Source organism: Thunnus maccoyii, chromosome 9 (genome assembly GCF_910596095.1).
Source record: "Thunnus maccoyii chromosome 9, fThuMac1.1, whole genome shotgun sequence".
In the NCBI taxonomy this organism is placed as follows: domain Eukaryota; kingdom Metazoa; phylum Chordata; class Actinopteri; order Scombriformes; family Scombridae; genus Thunnus; species Thunnus maccoyii.
This window is the reverse complement of record NC_056541.1, coordinates 13,476,374-13,496,167: the sequence shown is the minus strand read 5'-3', so window position 1 is coordinate 13,496,167 and position 19,794 is coordinate 13,476,374. Positions and strand designations below refer to the sequence as shown.

The 19,794-nt window shown below is 38.5% G+C and overlaps 1 protein-coding gene across 2 annotated transcripts in view; it reads left to right on the top strand.

The window, feature by feature from the left end:
- hsd17b4 (hydroxysteroid (17-beta) dehydrogenase 4) overlaps positions 1–19,794 on the top strand; it is a 34,699-nt gene that overhangs the window by 11,012 nt on the left and 3,893 nt on the right. For both annotated transcript variants that reach the window (XM_042421916.1, XM_042421915.1), the window contains exons 9-24: positions 455–546; positions 751–775; positions 916–1,044; positions 5,209–5,324; positions 9,053–9,165; positions 12,511–12,634; positions 13,046–13,097; positions 14,496–14,567; positions 16,174–16,277; positions 16,366–16,431; positions 16,853–16,922; positions 17,099–17,205; positions 18,642–18,728; positions 18,843–18,929; positions 19,105–19,243; positions 19,637–19,764. In XM_042421916.1, the coding sequence (XP_042277850.1) occupies positions 455–546; positions 751–775; positions 916–1,044; positions 5,209–5,324; positions 9,053–9,165; positions 12,511–12,634; positions 13,046–13,097; positions 14,496–14,567; positions 16,174–16,277; positions 16,366–16,431; positions 16,853–16,922; positions 17,099–17,205; positions 18,642–18,728; positions 18,843–18,929; positions 19,105–19,243; positions 19,637–19,764 (1,511 nt within the window). The remainder of the gene's footprint in view (positions 1–454; positions 547–750; positions 776–915; positions 1,045–5,208; positions 5,325–9,052; positions 9,166–12,510; positions 12,635–13,045; positions 13,098–14,495; positions 14,568–16,173; positions 16,278–16,365; positions 16,432–16,852; positions 16,923–17,098; positions 17,206–18,641; positions 18,729–18,842; positions 18,930–19,104; positions 19,244–19,636; positions 19,765–19,794) is intronic.

Sequence of the window (19,794 nt, the reverse complement as noted above, 5' to 3'; positions counted from 1 at the left end):
TTGATTAATTAAAATAAAGATTCAGATTTCAGAGCCATTAATTCATCATACACATACTGTATAGTGTGTACTGTAATACAGCCTAGATGTATACAAAAATCAAATTAAGGGTATTTTCTCCATATAATTTTCTCTCTCTCTCTCTCTCTCTCTCTCTCTCTCTCTCTCTCTCTCTCTCTCTCTCTCTCTCTCTCTCTCTCTCTCTCTCTCTCTCTCTCCTTTTGAAATTTGTTCGGAATAAACAGCATCTAATGTCTGTTAGCTCTGTAGCACGAGGACGAATGCTTGAGGCGTGTCTGATAACTCAGACCATGTCCTTGTAGTATTTTCAAAATGAGCTTCATTATTGTAATAATACTCTAACTACTAAGCAAAAAAAAACACTGAAGCAAATGCAATTCTTTGCCATTCAGTAAATCTGTGTTAAAAGATGTGCATTTGTTTATTTATTTAGATCTCGTTGAGTCTCTGAAGCCTGAGTATGTCGCTCCCATGGTCCTGTGGCTCTGTCACGAACAATGCCAAGAAAATGGAGGACTGTTTGAGGTATCCAGAAAAAAAAAACACTCTCTTTCTCCTTCTTCAAGGTCTCCCTCTCACTGTACTGTCTGTACTGTAGCTTTGTCTATTTTTTTCTTCTGCCATTGCAAACAGCAATGTACCACTGACATGTTCAATTTTCATAAACAGACTTTTTTTTTTTCTATTTCTGTGTGATGGCTCATCTGCTCATGTTTCATCTTCTTTCAGGTCGGTGCAGGCTGGATTGGTAAATGTGAGTACTGTGTAATTTTCCAGAGGAAACGTCTGTATACATCTATGATATTCATTAGCCCCTGGTTCACCAGTACTGTATGTGTGCGTGACTTTCGCTATTCAATGACCTCTTTTATTTGTGTGTGTCCATGTGTGCAGTGCGCTGGGAGCGTTCTCAGGGCAGCATTGTGAGACAGAAGAACCAGCCCACGTCACCCGAGGCTGTCAGGGACCAGTGGGACAAAATCTGTGATTTTACAGATGCTACGAAGCCTTCTAGCGTACAAGGTCAGTAATGCTCTGACATGAGGGGCAGTGGTGGCCTAAAGGTTAGAGATTGGAAGTTTGCTGGTTTGACCCCTCAACCGGCAGGATAAGTCTGGGCGGGAGAAAGTCATGCTGTGGTTGTACTGGGCAGCTTCCAGGTGTGAATGTGTAACTGTGTGAGTGTGGAGAGGGAAACTTCACTGAATAAATAAATGTAATAAAAGAGCACACTTTCATACACAATAGCCTACATTCACACACACACACACACACACACACATAGTAGTAGTATGTAAAAAATATAAACCATTGAATTTAATAATACACATCCTAATTTTTTTTCTTTTACATATCACTCATTAGTTGTGAACATGAACGTTTATCTCCAAGTCAGAGACCACACAACCACCGTTTGAGATGTTACTAAGCCCATTTTTTACATTTGATTTCTTCAATTGAGTCCATATCTGAGTTGGATCGACTCCCTCCTCGTCACCCAGCTGGTCTGCTTTCACACTTGTTTGAATCATGCTGTGTTGAGTCAGAATGATTCAGATTGCAGCTCACTGTGTAGCAACACTGAATGTGATCAGAGCCATCTGATACTGACCGATGATGTAACCGTGCTCACTGTAAAGCTTAGTCCTTGGTCTTGGGCAGGTTAACTCCCTGATATTCTACAGTTACAGTTATCGCTCATGTTTGAAAAATGGATCTACTGTATCTTGGCACCTTGATAAACTGTTCAATCATGGTGAGGAGGAGGAGTGTGATTTTGAGGAAAGGTGTATTTCAATCTTTATTATGAAGCTATTGGCAGGTTTCCATGAGACAGTGTCTGATATTGATTGATAGCTATGATGTGAGACAAGATAGAAAGTTGTTGAATATTTGTTTATATTTAGTTAGAAACAGCAGACATAATTGAAATGCTTCAAACATCAAAGGATAAGGGTGGCGATTTTCTATATTTTTCGCATTGTCAACCAATTACGGAAGCATAACGCATTCACTTGAGAAAAAAAAAATTGCCCTGTTTTTCTAAATTAACGAGATACCTCAAAATCCTGACTGCGGTAACGCCGCTGTCTGAATTTCGTTGCACCTAAACTAGCGTAATTATGGTAACGACGGCCTCTGAACGAGGCAACGGTCCTGAAAGATGCGTTCTCTGTCATGTTTCTTCTGTGCTCTTCTATGAACATAACTGTTCTTTTTCGCATGTTTGACCTGTTGTAAGTTTTAGGTTATCAGATAAATCCTAAAGACTGCTGGTCCAGATGTCCTCTCTAAAGTCGAGTCATTCCACTATACCTGTTTGTGGAAATTGCAAACTAAAATAACCTCTCAGCTCTGTAGGCGGTCTGGTGTGTTTGTTTCATCTATTTTTGGGCTTTGATGAAACATTTTTGCCTGTCCTGAGATGCCTTCACAAAGTCGACAAACTAATAACAAAACCATCTATATTACTTAAAGACGAGTATTTCCCAATGTTTCAAACCAAAACCAAAATAAAACTGGATTAAACTAAACAGGCGGGACATGTTTACTTCGAGCTCTCAAGTTAGGAATGAGAGCTTCTCTCGGGATTTTGAGGTATCTCATTAATTCAGAAAAACATAGCAGAATTATTTTTTTCTATGAAAACTTTTCTGAGAATTTCCAAGATAATTATCTTGTTAATTCAGAAAAACAGGGCAATTTTTTTTTTCTCTCAAGTGAATGCATGACGCTTCCGTAACAAATCTCAAGTGCAGAGCCAAGTGTATCAGTGTATCTAAAGCCTGAGCTATTGTTTTCCTCTGTGCTGTAGACCTCCATCATTGTCCAGAAATAATTAAAAACACATCAGTCAGCCACACCTCTGACCTGGGTGACATATTCCTTCGTCACAAAGAGTACGATCATGTTATTTTGTCTAGAAACGGCTCCAAAGAATAATAACAGCGCTGAAATTTTCAGTCTCAGGAGAGATGTTCTGTCTGAGGCAGACGCCACTGTACGTGCATGGCAACGCGGTTCCGTTCACAGAGCTTCTCTAGCTTGTTGTGCCACGTTGTACATTTCTCAAAGAACTTCAGTACAAAGAGGTTGTGATATTTAGCACAACAAGCTAGCGAAGCTCTGCTGTTTGCCTTACACAGAACAACTGTCCAGAGACTGAAAACAGAACAGCTGTTATTATTCTTCAAAACTGTTTCTAAACTAACCGAAGGAACATATCACCCTGTGCAACAGTGCGGCTCATTGACGTGTTTTTAATAGTTTTTGGACAACAACAGAGGTCTACGACACAGAAGAATAAGATATATCAGGCTTTGGATACACACACAGTGTAAGGAGGATCAGTTCACGGTTGGTTTGGCTCTGCACACGATAATTAACATATTGAAAATCTCCAGCCTTCTTCTTTAAGTCAGTGAAAAATAGCAATGAAGAAAGAGGGGAAGAAAGGTGTAGTAGTCATGCAGTCACACTTTGAATTGTGGAGGAAATTAAGCTTTTGTGAGAGTGGGAACCTGAAACAAAATCCTTCAGTTTTCAGGCAATTGAGCCATTTTACTATCTGCTCATCTGTATTTACAGAGAGTTTAGTAACACTGAGTGAGGACAAGATGGTGTTAGATATCAAGCGGATGAGGTGGAGGGAAAAAAACTGAAGGTGAATACAATAATTAGTATGAACTAGAAGAGTGTTGTTCCCGTAAGGTCTCATGCAAACAAGAATGTGTCAAATATTGATTATTATTACCCTCTGCCTCCTCCATCCCTCTCCACGCTGTCAGATGTACATTTGAAGAAAGGGTGGTGGTGTTAACATTAAATGAACGGGGGTGGCAGTCCCACTGGGCGCTAGCGGGCCTCATTAGCATGGCTTTGTAGTAACTCCTCATTTGTAGCTTATTACAGAGACTTGTTGCAGCCTCTGTTCTGTAACTGCCGGCCACTGATTGATGGTAATTAGTGTCTGTGGTCTTCCAAGTCAATTTTTGTTCTGTTTGCTGGTTGTTTCAACTGTCTTCCTTTGTTTGTTTTGGCAGAATCTGCAGAGGTTTTCATGACTTGTGCTACCTGGGTAGATGTATTTACATTCTGTTTTAAAGTTGCAAAATGAGGACAAACAGTGTTGACTCAGAGTCTTCAGTACATGTGAACAACTAATGTTAGAACAGAGTACGTGGAGCTCATATTCATCCATCTGTTTTAAAGCTGCCCTGGATCAGTGCCTGTTAGATTGAAGTTCTTTAAGTGTGTTAACATCTCATTAGAGTTCTTTACTTAAATAATTTACCTTGAGATTAATAATTTTCTGTCATATTCCTTAGGCTCATTCCTGCAAAAGTACAGCTTTATTGACAGTTATGTGGTTGATGACTTTTCAAAGGGAACCCCACACATGAACTGATTTTCTGTGATTTTTTTGGGGGACCATCTTCTTTCCTGTAGAGGCTTCGGTATGGAAATGTTGATATAATTGTGATTTTTAGATGAGCGCTTCTATGTTATTGATAAATCAATACAACAAAGTAAAATTTAATAAAGAACCAATCCAAATTTAGTGTAACTAAAAGTTTCTGTCTGATGTCCAACCAATGAAACCAACAAATCTTGATGGAGATGTGTCATTTGTCAACAGTAAAATATATATATTTTACCTACATTAAAAGTATGAAATGTATATATTTAAGTTTAGGCACTTAATTTCATGTTGCCATTATATTAAATGAGAGTGACTCCATGATTTAGCACTCGGCTCCTATAACATTGTTGGACAGTTTTTAAAAGAAAGGATCAAGAATCAATCAATTTTAAATTTCAGTCAATTTTTTTTGACCTGTAAACACACTTTGATGTGCAAATCCAGCGGAGTTCCTCTTGAAATAAATCCTCCAACTGTTGTTGAAGAATCAAATTTGCTAGATGAGAGTTAATAGGATAATTTTAGCTAAACCACATATGAAGAATGGGCCTCAGGTACAGTCAGTTGATGGGTAGATTGCTGACAAGCTTGTTGACACAAGTAAAAGCCATCTGCATAAGAAACAACTATCTCTGTCTTTCTGCACGCTCTGTGGTTTCACTTTCTTCAGGTCAAAAGATCCTGAAGATCACTTCATCTTCCTATATCTCAGTCTCTTGATTTGTCGCACTTCCACTCATCTGCCATCTCTCCCTTCGTTGCAGAGTCTCTACAGTCAATCGTGAGTGTGTTGTCTCGAGTGGATTCGGAGGAAAAAGTCAGTGGCAGTCCAACCGCCGCCGCCGCAGCCGCCGCGTCTTCAGCCTCAGGGATCAATCCTGTGAGTTGAAATATTGCTGCTTTTTTTCCTTGACAATAACGTAAATACATATCAGACATGGAATATGCAAAGAAAGACAATCATAGTTGCAGTAAACATTATCATGACCTGCCTAAACCTGATCCTTTTCTACCTGCACTCTTACTCATCCTCTTCTACCATCGTCCTCCTCTCGTCCTTTTGCTTCATTATTTTCTGGCCTCTTCAGTTCTTAACCTTATTTTCACCACTGTTTCTCCACACTCATCAAATGTTTTCCTCCACCTCAATTTTTCATAGCGCATTACTCCTGCAGTGGTGTCAGTAATGGAAGGTTGACAATGACTTCTGAAAGAGCTTTAAACTCTCAGACTGTTTCAAACACGGCAACTCATGACTCTTTAATATCGCCTCATTGTACTTAGTCGGGGATGATAATTACCTTTTCAGCAAAGCTCCTACAACATAGATAAGTACTTAGATGTCTCCTGTAAATACGAAACGTCGATGCACAAGACAAGTGTCAACTCAAATTAGCTTTTAGAATGCAAGATACAAAAGACGTCGGAGCACAATGGTACAGCGATGGTTCCTGGGGATGGGCGCTTCCTCACTTCGCTGTGTTCCCTATCATTGAATCACAGCAAGTGAACTGGTTACAGCTCACACATGGCTGAGCTGCCTAAATAAAACATTGAGCCACAAGTATAATTGTATCACATGAAATAATTATCCACTTGGAACAGCCACCATTTTTTTTTTTTTTTTTTTTTTCTGAAGCCAGGTGTAGCATGCAATAGTGAGAGTGCAACATTTTATCAACAGATTAATCTGTTTTGTAAAACAACTTAAACTGATACTTAAACATTTACAATTTGTAGATTTATTTTTATAATAAAAGAAATGGCTTATTAAGCATCGACCACAATCATCACGGTTTTATGACTATGATAATTTATTGTGGTTGAATGCTTGGTTTAGTGCAGTGTGTAGTAGGGGTGCAACAGATACTGGTTATCTTATCAGTATTAAGCAATAGTTGTTTAAATATATGTTATCAGTATCTGGACCAATGTCCAAATGATTCTCAGTGCATAAAAGCATTTTGTAGGGAATCAATTTGATAATCTAATCTAGTAATTTGTAGAAACTTATATGTGAAAATGGGATCATGGAAATTATTGTTTTTCTTTAAAAATGTAAATATTGTGCATTAAACTGAAAGGATTAGTCGACTAGTTGGAAGCAGTTATGATAAATAATTAATTGTTAAAGTTATCTTGATGAATCCAAAATAAACCAAAGTAGTTAGTAAAGTGAATATCTTTGGGTTTCGGACTGTTGGCTGGAAAAACAAGCTATTTAGATATGTCATCTGGGACTTTGTGAAATTATGATGCACATTTTCCAATATTATACAGACCAAAGAACGAATCAAGGAGATGAATAGATAATGAAAATAACACTATAGTTGCAACCTTAATGCATCCTTTTTATCTTCCGCTTGTGTGGTAATAACCAGATGCTGACTTGTTGAGATTCACTGATGATGAAACGTCCTCTTTGACATCTGGTGAGACCTCAGCAGCACTCAACTAGTTGGCCTCAATAATATCATGATTCACTAGCAAATGTTAAATGATGTACGCTCCATCTTGGGTGTAATTGTCCTCTCCACTGAGTCTCTGGCAGGGGGGTTTGTTTGTGTGTGTGTGTGTGTGTGTTTGTGTGTGTGTGTGTGTGTGTGTGTGTGTGGACTTGAGATTTGGAACAGGGTCACAATTCAGCCGCAAGACAAACGTCGTCATTGTGTCTTTAGCTGACAGCGTTGTGTTAAGTATGTATGTGTAGATTGTGTATGTTTGTGAATTGCAACACACATATACATTTTTTGCAAGTTATGCCCCTCTTTTCTACTGCTGTGCTTATATTTATTTGATGACATGCACTTCTCCAACTGCAGGGAAGTGTAATAATCTTAGATGTTATGTTTATAATTAGATATTTGAAGCAAAATATCAGGAACATTACATCAACTCTAGCAAAGTTGTTTCTTTGTGCATTTACAGACGCTTGTGTGTCATGCAAGTATTCTCTTCGTGGAGTGTTTTAAAGTTTAAAATGTACTTATATAACATCATGAGCAGATAAAACTCATTCTCATAACATTCTCAGCATGATGAGTTCAAGTAAGTAAGGTATAAATGAGCTTACATGTTTTGTATTAGTTCATTTTGATTTCAATGTCGTGCCCATATGTTTGGCCTACCTACATGTGATTACAAGACACGGCTGTATGTCAAACATCGAAAATATAGCAATAATTTTCTATGTACAAAGCCTAAAGAAAAGCATTGATTATAAGGTTATACTGTATATACACAGTACATTTGGTTTCATGTAACATTTTTGTGCAAAACCACTTTTTAAAATTAAATGTATATATTCAATTTTGCCCTTTATTTGATAGTATGTAGTTAGAGCAGACAGAGAGGGGGAACCACTAGTCTGCTAGGACTAACTAAAACTTACAGAAAATAGTATAGAACAAATAAGTTAATAAATGAAATATACAAATAATTGAAACGTTTTAGAAACTTTTATGGACAAGGGATGCTGTAGTTGGGGAAACGTTGACTTGTGATCTCAGTATTCTTAGCTAAGCTGCTGGTTAAGGCTTTTATAAAATGCTTTTCCACATTTTATAGAAAAGAAATAAGAAAACATGGTGTTTATGGTGCACAGGTTTTGTCCAGATTCCTTAGGAGCTCTGATTGAAAATTCATGATCAGTTTGAGTCTTGAATGGTTAGAAAGTTCTGCCAGAGGATCATAGGCTGGGATTATTAAGAGTTTTAAATGGCTTGCAGAAGAACTGAGGGCTCCACTTTACTTAGCTTTTATAAGGCTACTGCAATGTTCTGTTCAGGTGTTTCTGCCCTGGTTGCTCGTTAACACAAGCAGAAACACAAATCGAACGTCCATTTCCAGCCACCCTACCCTGGCTGCCAGTCAAGTTCACGATTTGTTTTAAAATAGTGCTGATCACATAGAAAATTCTGCACGTGCCAGCCCAAGAGAACATTTCTAAACTGCTGATTCCCATAATTCGGTGAGATCCCACAGGTCTTCAAACTAATGACTACTGATGATTCCACAGATCACAGATTAAATCAAACTCTAAGCTCTAGGAGCAACTTCACATACTGAATTCTTACATCAAGTTCAATCTGAAGATGCATTTTATAGCATTTTGCTGCTTTGAATATGCAGTTTTGTTTACTCTCTGTATTTTGATGTCTGTCTTTTCATTATTATTATTTTCTCTGAATCTTACAGTATATTAACTTGTAATCACTTTTAAGGGTCAAATGTTTCTTAATAGTTTCTACTATTGCTCACTGTGTTCTTCCACTACTTTTATCATCTCTCATCTCGGTTTAGAAAGGTGCTCTACAAACAAATATTGATTAATTCACTCATGACTGTATGTATAGTATTTATTAAGGCATTTGTATTCAGAGTGTTGAGCTGTGGATTTAATCTACCATAATGTAAACCTTCTTTCTTTTCTGCAAACCTCAAAGTTGCATAGTAATTCTCTGTGTCTCAGTTACAGTATAACATTTCATTTTCATTCCCCCAATATGTTGTGTCAAAAAAGCTGACCAAGTAAATGTATGACTGCGCTAAAAGCCTCTCCTCTCCTCTCCTCTTCTCTCCTCTCCTCTCTTCTCCTCTCCTCGTTAGACTGAGGCAGTGGGACAAAAACTACCACCAACCACATTCAACTTCACCCATACCCAGTGCATCCTCTATGCATTGGGGGTTGGCATGTCCACCAAGGACCCAGACCATCTCAGGTGTGTATCTAAACTCATCTTTATTTATATAGTACCTTTCATACAAACATGCAGCCCAAAGTGCTTCACATAGCAAGATTAAAACAACACAGACAAAAAAATAAAAACAAAAATGGACAACAGTAAATAAAATTTTGCAAGACTGAAAATTACGACAATAAAACAATAAGATGTTGAAAATAAATAAGTCAATAAAATAAACACCAGGAATAAAAATGATACAAAAACAATGATTAAAACTTAAAAACTAAGGCTATAACATTACACCAAATTGAAAGGCAGATTAGGAAGATAGGTGTTTAATTTCCTTTTCAAAACACAGAGAGCCATTCTAATATCCAGAGGCTGTGTGCTCCACAGTTTAGGGGCATAAAAACAGGCGGCACCTTCACTGGTACTTTTTATGGGACACATATGGAACATTGAAAAAAAAAAGCACTGGAGGACCTCAGTGATCTGGCTGAAACATAAAATGAAAGACGATCTCTGAGGTAGGAAGGTGTAAGGTCATTAAAAACTTTATAGACAGGTAAAAGAACTTTAATGGTCCAGTGTGTAGAGTATAGTGGCATCTAGTGCAACGGACATGGCAGAAATGGAATTCAATATTCATAAGTATGTTTTAATTCGTTTATAATGTTACCTTTAGAATGAGCCCTTTATATCTTCATAGGGAGCAGGTCCTCTTATACGGAGCCCACGATGTTGCACCGCCATGTTTCTATAGTAGCCCAGAACGGACAAACCAAATACTGGCTTTAGAGAGGGCCTTTCGCGTTTTTCATGAATTTCGTGGCCACCGTAGGTTCTCCTACACGCTTGGTAGGGGAGATCTTTTTGAGTTAAAAAAGGTCTGACTTTGGCAATATTTTTAAGATGAAAAAATGTTTTAATGACCTTGTTAAAATGAGAATTAAAATTTAAATCAGGGTCTAAAATCACTGCCAAGTTCGTGATCTGTGTCTTAATCTGTTTTCTAAGACCACCAATCATTGAGTGCATTTTTTTTTCTCTTGCTGCTATTAAAAGAATCTCAGTTTTTTCTTAATTTAGGTTTTAAAAAGTTTTTACCCATCCATACATTAATGTCAGTGAGATGGGCAATGAGAGCATGCAGTACATTGGGGTCATTTGGCGAGACAGAGATGTACAATTGTGCACCATCAGCATATAATGAAAACAAATTGGGCCGAGAATGCTTCTTTGAGGAATACCATATTCAGTACCATGAGTCTCTGATACATAAGCACCCAGGATGACAAAACTGTCAAACTGCCAAGTAAATAACTCTGAAACAAAGCTAGAACACGGTGCGAGAGACCCACTCATTTCTCAAGTCTGTCAATAAAATTCTGTGGTTGTATCAAATGCTGCACTGAAGTTGAAGGACAGCCACATCGTTTGCATTCAAAATAGTTCTCAGGTCATTTACAACTCTGAGTAGGGCTTTCTCAATGCTGTGGTTTGCTCGAATACCAGATTGGAGTTTTTCTAAAATGCTGTCGTTGATTAGATGATGAAGTAATTGATTGAAAACAATTTTCTCTACAAGTTTACCAAGTTAAGGTATATAAGAAATGCGTCTGTAATTGTTTAGCTCTCAGTAATCTAGATTGGATTTCTCGAGGAGAGGTTATACTGTTGTTGTCTTGAAAGCTGTAGAGAAATTGCCTAAATTAGAAGAGGAGTTTATTATACTTGTTGTTACTTGGGAGAGGTTTTGTGGACAGGATTTAAACAGCTTGGATGGGGTCTAGAACACAAGGGAAAACTTCATCTTGCTAATCACTTCACAGATGGCATCTTTTGACATCATATGAAAGGATGACATCATACATGGAGACCCATAGGCAGATAGATCACAGGGAGTTTGAGTGTCTGCATTTACAATGCTGGCTCCAATAGAAACTATTTTTTCTTTTTAAAAAAATGAAGCAAATTCTTCACATTTAAGAGTTGATGAGTTATTATGAAGACAGAGCAGGTGATGTGTTTAGGAGATTGTCAATTGTGGAAAAAAGCACTTTGGGATTATTTTGGTTTTCTGAAATAATCTTTGAGAAATTATCTTTCTTCTTTCTGCATTATTGTGAAACTTGATAACTTGATCTTAAAAAATGTCAAGGTGAGCATGTAGTACACTTTTCCTCCGTCGTCTCTCAGCTTTTCGACAATTTCTTTTCAGCTGACAAATTGCTGCAGTTTTCCATGGTGACTTACAAATGAATTGCCTTTTTTGATTTGTGCTGGAGCAACTGTATCTAGTGAGAATCTTAATCTGTCAATAACTTCATTGTTAATGTTACTCTTCACAACAACAGTCTCTAGACAGTCATTTGATTTAGAAAGAGTGATGTTAAAAAAGACACAAAAATGATCAGAAACAGGGCTCTTGACAATGGATGACATGTCAACATCAATACCCCTAGTAATAACTAAATGCAGTGTATCTCCATGAATGTGGATGGCAATCTGTACATGCTAAACAAGACTGAGACAAGCAACCAGATCCAGGAAATCTAAAGCCCTCGAATCAGTGTAGTCGTTGACATGAAAATTAAAATCACCGAGAATGACTTTATCTGTAAGAACAATTGACATAAAATCATAAAACTGAGATAGTCACAGTGAGTACAGGCTGGTATGCTTTGATAACCATTACTAAGTATTCAAATGTTAGAAAACTGCCAAAAGAACCTTGAGTGCAGGTAAAACTACTAGAGAAAATAGTGGCGATCCCACCCCCTCTTTTATTTTGTCCACTGGAATATAAAAAGGTGAAATTAGTAGGAGAAGACTCTAATAAAGTAGATGAAGCAGTTGAAGTAAGCCAGGCTTCAGTTAAAAAATAAAAAGCTAAGACCATGTTCAGAAATAAAATCATTAATATAAAACATCTGGCAAGAGAGGGATCTAATATTCAAAAGTGCTAACTTTATCGGCGCGGGTTTGGGCCTCACTGGGACCGACTGTGTCAGGCCGATTTTCATTAGGTTGCGTGCGTTTCCGCCATAATGAGGGATCAGTGTGACATTAATGTGTGAGACTGAGCTGTTGTGAAGAGCACCCCGTGTTTGTGTATTTGTGTGTCTGTGCTAGTGACTATTTTACTTTAACTGCCCCCAGGGGTCTGAAAACTCAACCTCTGTGAAATTGAACTGAAAGAAATGATCATCTCAGTGCTTTTGCAGTGCCATACCTTGACCTGCATAGAGAAAAAAAAATCCAGGCTTACAAACACTGTCCTTTGCAGCCATCTGTGCTATTATTTCTATTTGTCTTCAACTGTAGACTATTCCTATGAAAGTGTGATATTTTTAACAGTTCAGTAACCTTTTCATGTAGGTTCCTGTATGAAGGCCATTCAGACTTCAGCTGCCTCCCCACCTTCGGGGTCATTCCCTCCCAGGCAGCCATGATGGATGGCGGGCTGGGCTCAATCCCTGGACTCAACATAGACTTCACACAGGTTGTAAAACGTACATGTTCATCGTTATGGAATTTTCCATCTTTAGGGGTTATTAATTGGGTTATACTGGGTCAAGCATGGGCTTGGAGGTCACACTAATATTCTTAAGCAGAAGGATACATTTTCTTCTTTCCTTGAGACTCAGAGTGTGACCTCAATTTATAATTCCTAAAGATGGAAAATTCCATAACATTCATGTTATGTTGCTTTGTGCAAATGTGTTTGACACAGTTGGGTGTACATATGCTGTTTATATGTTTATATCCACATGGTCACACAGTCCTAAAGACAAGTAGAACAGTAGTAGTGCACACATTACTCACACCAATGGGGCTTTAAAATGTCCTTTGCCATGATTATACTGTATGTCACAGCTGTTCTCATATTTTTTTCACATATTTTTTGCATCAGGTATTACATGGGGAGCAGTATCTGGAGCTTTACAAACCTCTACCCACCTCAGGTATTTCCTTCAATGTTATTAAAGTACATACAATTTATTGCCTATTTATATAGAAATTACTGTAAAATAAATGCAATAAAAGCTCACTTGGAGGATTTTAATGTGCATCATCACTTAACTGGGACCCTTTTGAGTTCAATATATAAAACTGGTGCTGTTAGCTCTGTTAAAGAGGACATAATATGCACATTTCCAGGTCAATATTTATATTCTGGTTCTCTACAGGAATGTCTTTGCATGATTTACAGTTCAAAAACCCCTTATTTATCTTATACTGGCCCTTTATGCAGCCCCTCAGTTCAGCCTCTGTCTGAAACAGGGTCCTGTCTCTTTAAGCCCCCCCTCCTGATGACCCCACTCTGTTCTGTTGGGTTAGCTCTCGGAAGCTGCCCTCGGGCAGACTTTTGGCACCTCCGGAGGCAACACCAACAATTACAATTTAATTTAGCAGACGCTTTTATTCAAAGTGACGTGCATCTCAGAGTTGATACAGCAAAAACAAGGATCTGATTAGGAGAGAACAACGCGAGTAAGTGCCATAAAGCTAAGTTTGAGTCCGATAAGACGTAGGTCAGGCAGTGCACAGAGGGAATGCATAGAGTGCATAGAAGCAGATTTTTGCCTGGGTCTTTAGTCTTTTTCTTAAAGATTGAGAGGGACTCTGTTTATCGAGCAGAGTTTGGTAACTTGATCCACCACCAGGGAACTACAGAAGAGAAGAGTCTAGCTAGTGTCTTAGGGCCCTGTTGTGGTGGTGGTACCAGGCGCCTTTCATTGGCAGAGCGTAGTGAGTGGGAAGGAGCATAGACCTGAATGAGGGATTTCAGGTAGGCGGGAGCTGTTTTAGTTGGTGTTTTGTAAAGGAGCGTCAGGGTCTTGAATTTGATACGGGCAGCAACTGGGAGCCAGTGGAGGGATATGAACAGTGGGGTGATGTGCTGTTTTGGGCTGGACAGGAGTTGTGCTGCATGCTCAGACAGTTAGGGTCTGATCTTCCTGATGTTATACAGGGCAAATTGACAGGTGAACCTTAAAGGTTAGTTGGTCAGCAATCATGACACCCAACTTTCGGGCATGAGTTTGGTTGATTTGAGCTGGATACTGATCTGTTGTTATATAGAGGGACTGGTTGAAATGACAAGGTGCTCGGTCTTAAAGAGGTTAAGTTGAAGGTGGCGTTCTTTCATCCATGTTGAAATATTGGTGAGGCATGACAAGATCTGAGCCGAGACTGTGTGATCTTCCAGCAGGAATAATAGGAAGAGCTGGGTATAGTCAGCGTAGCAATGGTTTGAGAAACCATGGGAGGTGGCATGATATGTCACCTTTAAGAACCCACAGGATTAAATTACCATATATTATTTAAGTCGAAAGTAAATGGTGAAATACAATTTCCAGGAAAACTCACCTCTGAAGCCACCATAGCAGATGTGTTGGACAAAGGATCTGGAGCTGTCATCCTCTTGGATGGTGAGTTTTTTGTTTTTTTTTGCCCATCAGGGTTCACAACTTTAATGATATAGTGTATTTATTTCATATTCATTTGTTTTCATCACTTTTACATGCCTTTTTCTTGAAAGTTGCCTCTCAGGCTGAATTAATGAAAGTTAATTTACAGTCTGTGTCTGCAGGGATTGAAATAATGGACTGAGAATGACTCATATTTCTGTTTGACAATCCCATAGAGATGGATGATATTAGAACCACTCTGATCTATAATTAATCCGACTTAAAACAAATAACATGGGACCTGAGGTTCCCTGAGGATTCATAGAGGGAACTTCTGTGTAATTTCTTGATACACACCAAAGCAGTCAGTTTCCGTAATCCTCCTAGAGTGAAAGGAAAATTTATTCTGGGTGAGAGTACTATGCCACAGTAACATCCTGCAGAAGCAACCTTGTTTATCTTTATGCCTGTTTATACTGTATGTTGAATAGACCTAATGAAATTAACCAGCCGGTACACTGACAGTAGTCAGGGTGTGATTCATTCTGACAGCTGCTAATTGTTTCCTCACAGCCATTCTCCACATGGCTTTTTCCCTCCTGGTCTAATTTTACTTTTTAAGTGTGCTGTAATGCGTAAATGATGCTCAAGCAGGTTGTTTATTGTTATTCTTAATGTCATATGTGGTACTTGGTGTTGAGTGTCTGTTAGAGCAGTCGCCAAGCAAAGGATACTAACTTATACTGTCTTCCTTTAGTCTACATCTACTGCAGATTTGGAGAATTCTTTAATAAGACTTTTATGTTCTGAAGGATAATCACCTAAAGCGTATAAAAAATAAAATATTAAAGGAGATTCTACTGTACTACTGTTAGAAAGTAAATTTAACCATTTAACTTTATGTAACTGGTAAAGTGCAGTTATAATTTTATAGCACCATGAGTATAAAATATTTCCTTACCTTACATAAGTGCAGTTTTGAGGTACTTGTACTTCACTTGAGTTTTTCCATTTATCAATTTATACTTGTACTTCACTACATTAAAGTAGTCACCTTTTTAAAGTTGTTATAGTGAACTTGTTAGCAAAAGGTTTCCTATTTACACATCGAGCAGCAACATTAACTTTCATTTGGAGTGGTGTTTCAGGAAGTCTGGCTATTTACTCTCCTTTTAGCTCTGTTTATCGGCTAGTTAGCTGCTAAATGCTCTTTAATTTTCACCAGCTGACATTCGGTGCTTAGCAGGTAGCATGCATTGGATTTTTTTTTTTTTTTTTTAAGAGCTGCCTTCTGTGGCTTGACACAGCGCTATGAGAGTGAACCAAAATGGTAAAGCTGCAAGCCAGAAAATCAAAACAGTGAGCTTGAAAGATGCTTAAAATCCCCATAGAGCTGAGAGAAAGAGCAGAGTCTGTGGAAAATCTCTGCGAGTTTGTCACTACAAGCAACACCATATAATCCATTTTTAATACAAAAATATTGACTATAGCTGCTTTAAGTAAAATTTTGAATGCACTTTGAATGAACTTGTAATGGAGTATTTTTGCTCAGTGGTATTGCTACTTTTACTTAAGTAAAGGGTCCTTTACTGGAAACAATAACCGCCACATTTCTGCTGTTTTACAGTGAACACCTACGACGGTAAAGAGCTGATCTGCTACAACCAGTTTTCAGTGTTTGTCGTTGGAGCTGGGGGCTTTGGAGGGAAAAGATCCTCTGAGAAAGCCAAAGTATGTTTTCCATATTTTAGTTGACTTTACCAAAACAGACATCAGGAATAAATGCTGCCTCATATTTGATTTGTTTTATCTCCTCCAGGCTCCTGTGCCTCCACCTAAACGCGCACCAGATGCTGTGGTGATTGATTCCACCACAAGAGACCAAGTGAGTGCGTCTGTGTGGGTTTTGTTGCAGAACAAATCAGATGCATAGATAATGTGTTGGTGGGGAAAAGGACATTTATTTTTTATATCTAAGTGCTGCTCAAATAACCATAACGTTTTAGACAAAATGTAAAGGTATGGCGGATCAGCGCAGCAGCAGAAGTGTTGAACAAGGTTTTCAAAAAAAGAACGCTGACTGTATGATGCAGCAGAAAATAAAAAAGAAAGGGGAATAAAAAACGAAATCCCTTGAGCAATTTAAATGACTGCAACTCTATTACTTCAAAGACATTCTTATTTTAGGTATCTCTTCTATTGCCTTCATGATAATTTAATTTCATCCCATATCTGTGTATGAAAAGTTCAGGGGTTTATGAATTAGATATAGATCTAAACAATGTCTGCTTACCCCGCGGTTACAGGCGGCCCTTTACCGTTTGAGTGGAGACTGGAACCCTCTTCATATAGACCCCAGCTTTGCTGCCATGGGAGGTGAGAGTGCACTTCTAAATCTTTTGGAATATGGATTAACAGGTTTTTCCCTCAAAAATGTCTTTTAAGTCATTTGGGGTTTAGGTGTAAATCTTTCCCTGGGATTTTAGGTCAAATAATGTGTTTTGATCTCATTTATACTTTACATCATGAGCTTTAAAGTGTTCTTTGGTCAGGCTTCAAGAGTCCCATCCTGCATGGCTTGTGCTCATTTGGCTTTGCTGCGAGACACGTCCTCAAGCAGTATGCCGACAACGACCCCTCCAGATTCAAGGCTATAAAGGTAAGTCTTACCTGTGATTTAATAGTCACATTTAATATGTCACATTTTACTTATTCTCTCTAACTTTCTCTTTCTCTTCTCTTCTCAGATACAGATAGTTTGACAGTCTTTATTCCTTAATCTTTCTATCTTAATGAAATTGACGTTTAATTATCATAGTGAAATCACCTAAAATAAAATAAATAACAAAAATTAAACTAATTGAAAAATCAATATTCTGTTCACCAGCGTATTCATGGCTCGCCAGCTCACTGAGAGGTTTGACACAATTTAAATTAAATTATTTTTTTTTTTTAAATTTTTTAATAAAATATGAAATAAATATTCTTTCACTCTGACAGTTGCCTCAGGTCATAATGCAGGTCGCTGTCAGTGGGAACGTCCTAACAGTAAATCAAACATTTACTTGTATAGCACCTTTTCATGCAGGTCTGTGCAATTTAAAGTGGTTTACGTGTGACTGACAAGCTGATTATAAGACAGAACAGATGTGAACAGTAAAAGCAATTTGAGACTAATGCACGTGATTCCAATAAAATAGATTATAATTAAATAAAATAAGAACTAGATACAACAGACGAAGGACAAATAAAATAGATAAAAGAGAATAAAACATTATACAACACACAGATACAATACAATAAACGATTAAACAGAATAAATAATGCTTGTAAGATATTCTGATCAAAAGCCAGGCTGATGAGGAAAATTCTATGTTTACGTTTAAAGATGTCGACACTTCCAGCTGCTCTCACATACTCATCACGTACTGTATGATATTATCCGTCTAATTTGCTTTAGGAAGATGTTTTTTTCTAGTCTTTAACTTCGTGTCATATCATCTCCTCTTCATTTCTGTCATAGTACGTCACTGCTCTGATTCCACGTCATCAGCAGCTGTATTCATATTCTTGAATTGTCTCGGCTCCTGATATGACCGCTGACACTGCTAAATTTGGTCTGTTTTCACCTGCTGGTGTCCGAAAGCAGGACTCAGAGTTCCGCAGTGGGTTACGTCATACTCTTGGTAAACATTTTTGTGAATTAAACTTGCCCATAAATGGAGCAAAACAGATATCCTTATATGGCAGTTATAGGGTGTGTATCTCACGAACAGGTTGTATTGATCGAGTTGAAACAAGCGTTTTATGACAAGTTTGAACAGTTTGCTGAATCCTTGAAACACTTGCTTCACAGAAAAAAGAGATTTAGGATGAAAGAACAGAATACGAAAATGTTCTTGCATGAGGCCCCTTGATGTGCATAGTTTAGGTTGCACAGTGAAGACATGGGAGCTTTCCACTTCAATCTATCCGGCTTAACAGCCAAGTCATCTATCAAGCATTTATTAGGTCTTGTTAAATGCAATAAAATCATTAAAGTGCAGAGCCAGTAACTGCTCTGCCGTCTCTTCATCCCCCGTTTCTCTCGGTCAGGTTCGCTTTGTGAAGCCAGTGATGCCGGGCCAGTCGCTACAGACCGAGATGTGGAAGGAAGGCAACAGGATTCACATCCAGTGTAAAGTCAGTATTTCACAGCAGTGTGGGTTACAATCTTTATAACAGTTCTGTCGTTTCAGTGCTGCTCTCTGTTCTGCCGCATGTGTTGTTCTGATCAACTCCTCTCTTTTCATCCAGGTGAAGGAGACGGATGCGGTCGTGCTGTCAGGGGCCTATGTGGATTTACATGGTGCATCAGAGGCTTCACCAGAGAATCTTACTCAAGTACGTCAGTCTGAAATATCTATCCTCTTTCCATTCCTCTCATCAAATTACTTAATGGAGCCCTGAAGCTTCTCTTCTTTAAGTGCTGAGGATGATTTAGACATTTGACGCAGCTGTGATGTAAAGATAAACCTCCAAATATCAAATGGCGACTGTTACTTCTACCTTGGCGCAGGGTGGCGGCCTTCAGAGTCAGCTGGTGTTTGCAGAGATCGGCCGTCGTATTAAAGATTTGGGGGCAGAGCTGGTCAAGAAGGTGAACGCTGTCTTCGGCTGGGAGATCACCAAAGATGGAAAGAACGCTGCACAGTGGAGTAAGTGCACAGAACGCACAGCACTGGAGGCTGGAGATGTTTCATTCATCGCTTTATAATTCAGTGTCATCTTGGGCAAAATACTACAGCTCCCTGAAGCGTCTCACTCCTGATTTGTTGTTGACTGTTGTTTCTTTACTTCCACCTTGACACATTGTCAGCCTCTTCAGTGCTCCACTTAACACTCAGACATCACAGGCTGGAAACGTTATTCGCTCTGACACCAGCCTGAAAAACAAAGGTTGATATATAAGCAGGAGCTGTAAAGTTTACAATTTAATTTGACCCTGATTGGCATTTTGAGAAAAAGTTGTCAGATGAATCATTAAAACCGAGACACACTCGGTGTTACTGACTGAAACGTCACTTTTTTCTCTTGCTATTTTCTTCTAGCCATTGATCTGAAGAACGGTAGCGGCGCCTTGCATGAAGGCCCTTTCAGTGGGAAGGTGGATGTGACCTTCACGGTGTCGGATGAAGACTTCATGGAGGTGGTTCAGGGGAAACTCAACCCTCAGAAGGTAACAAACAAGACCCATTCAGTCCCAATG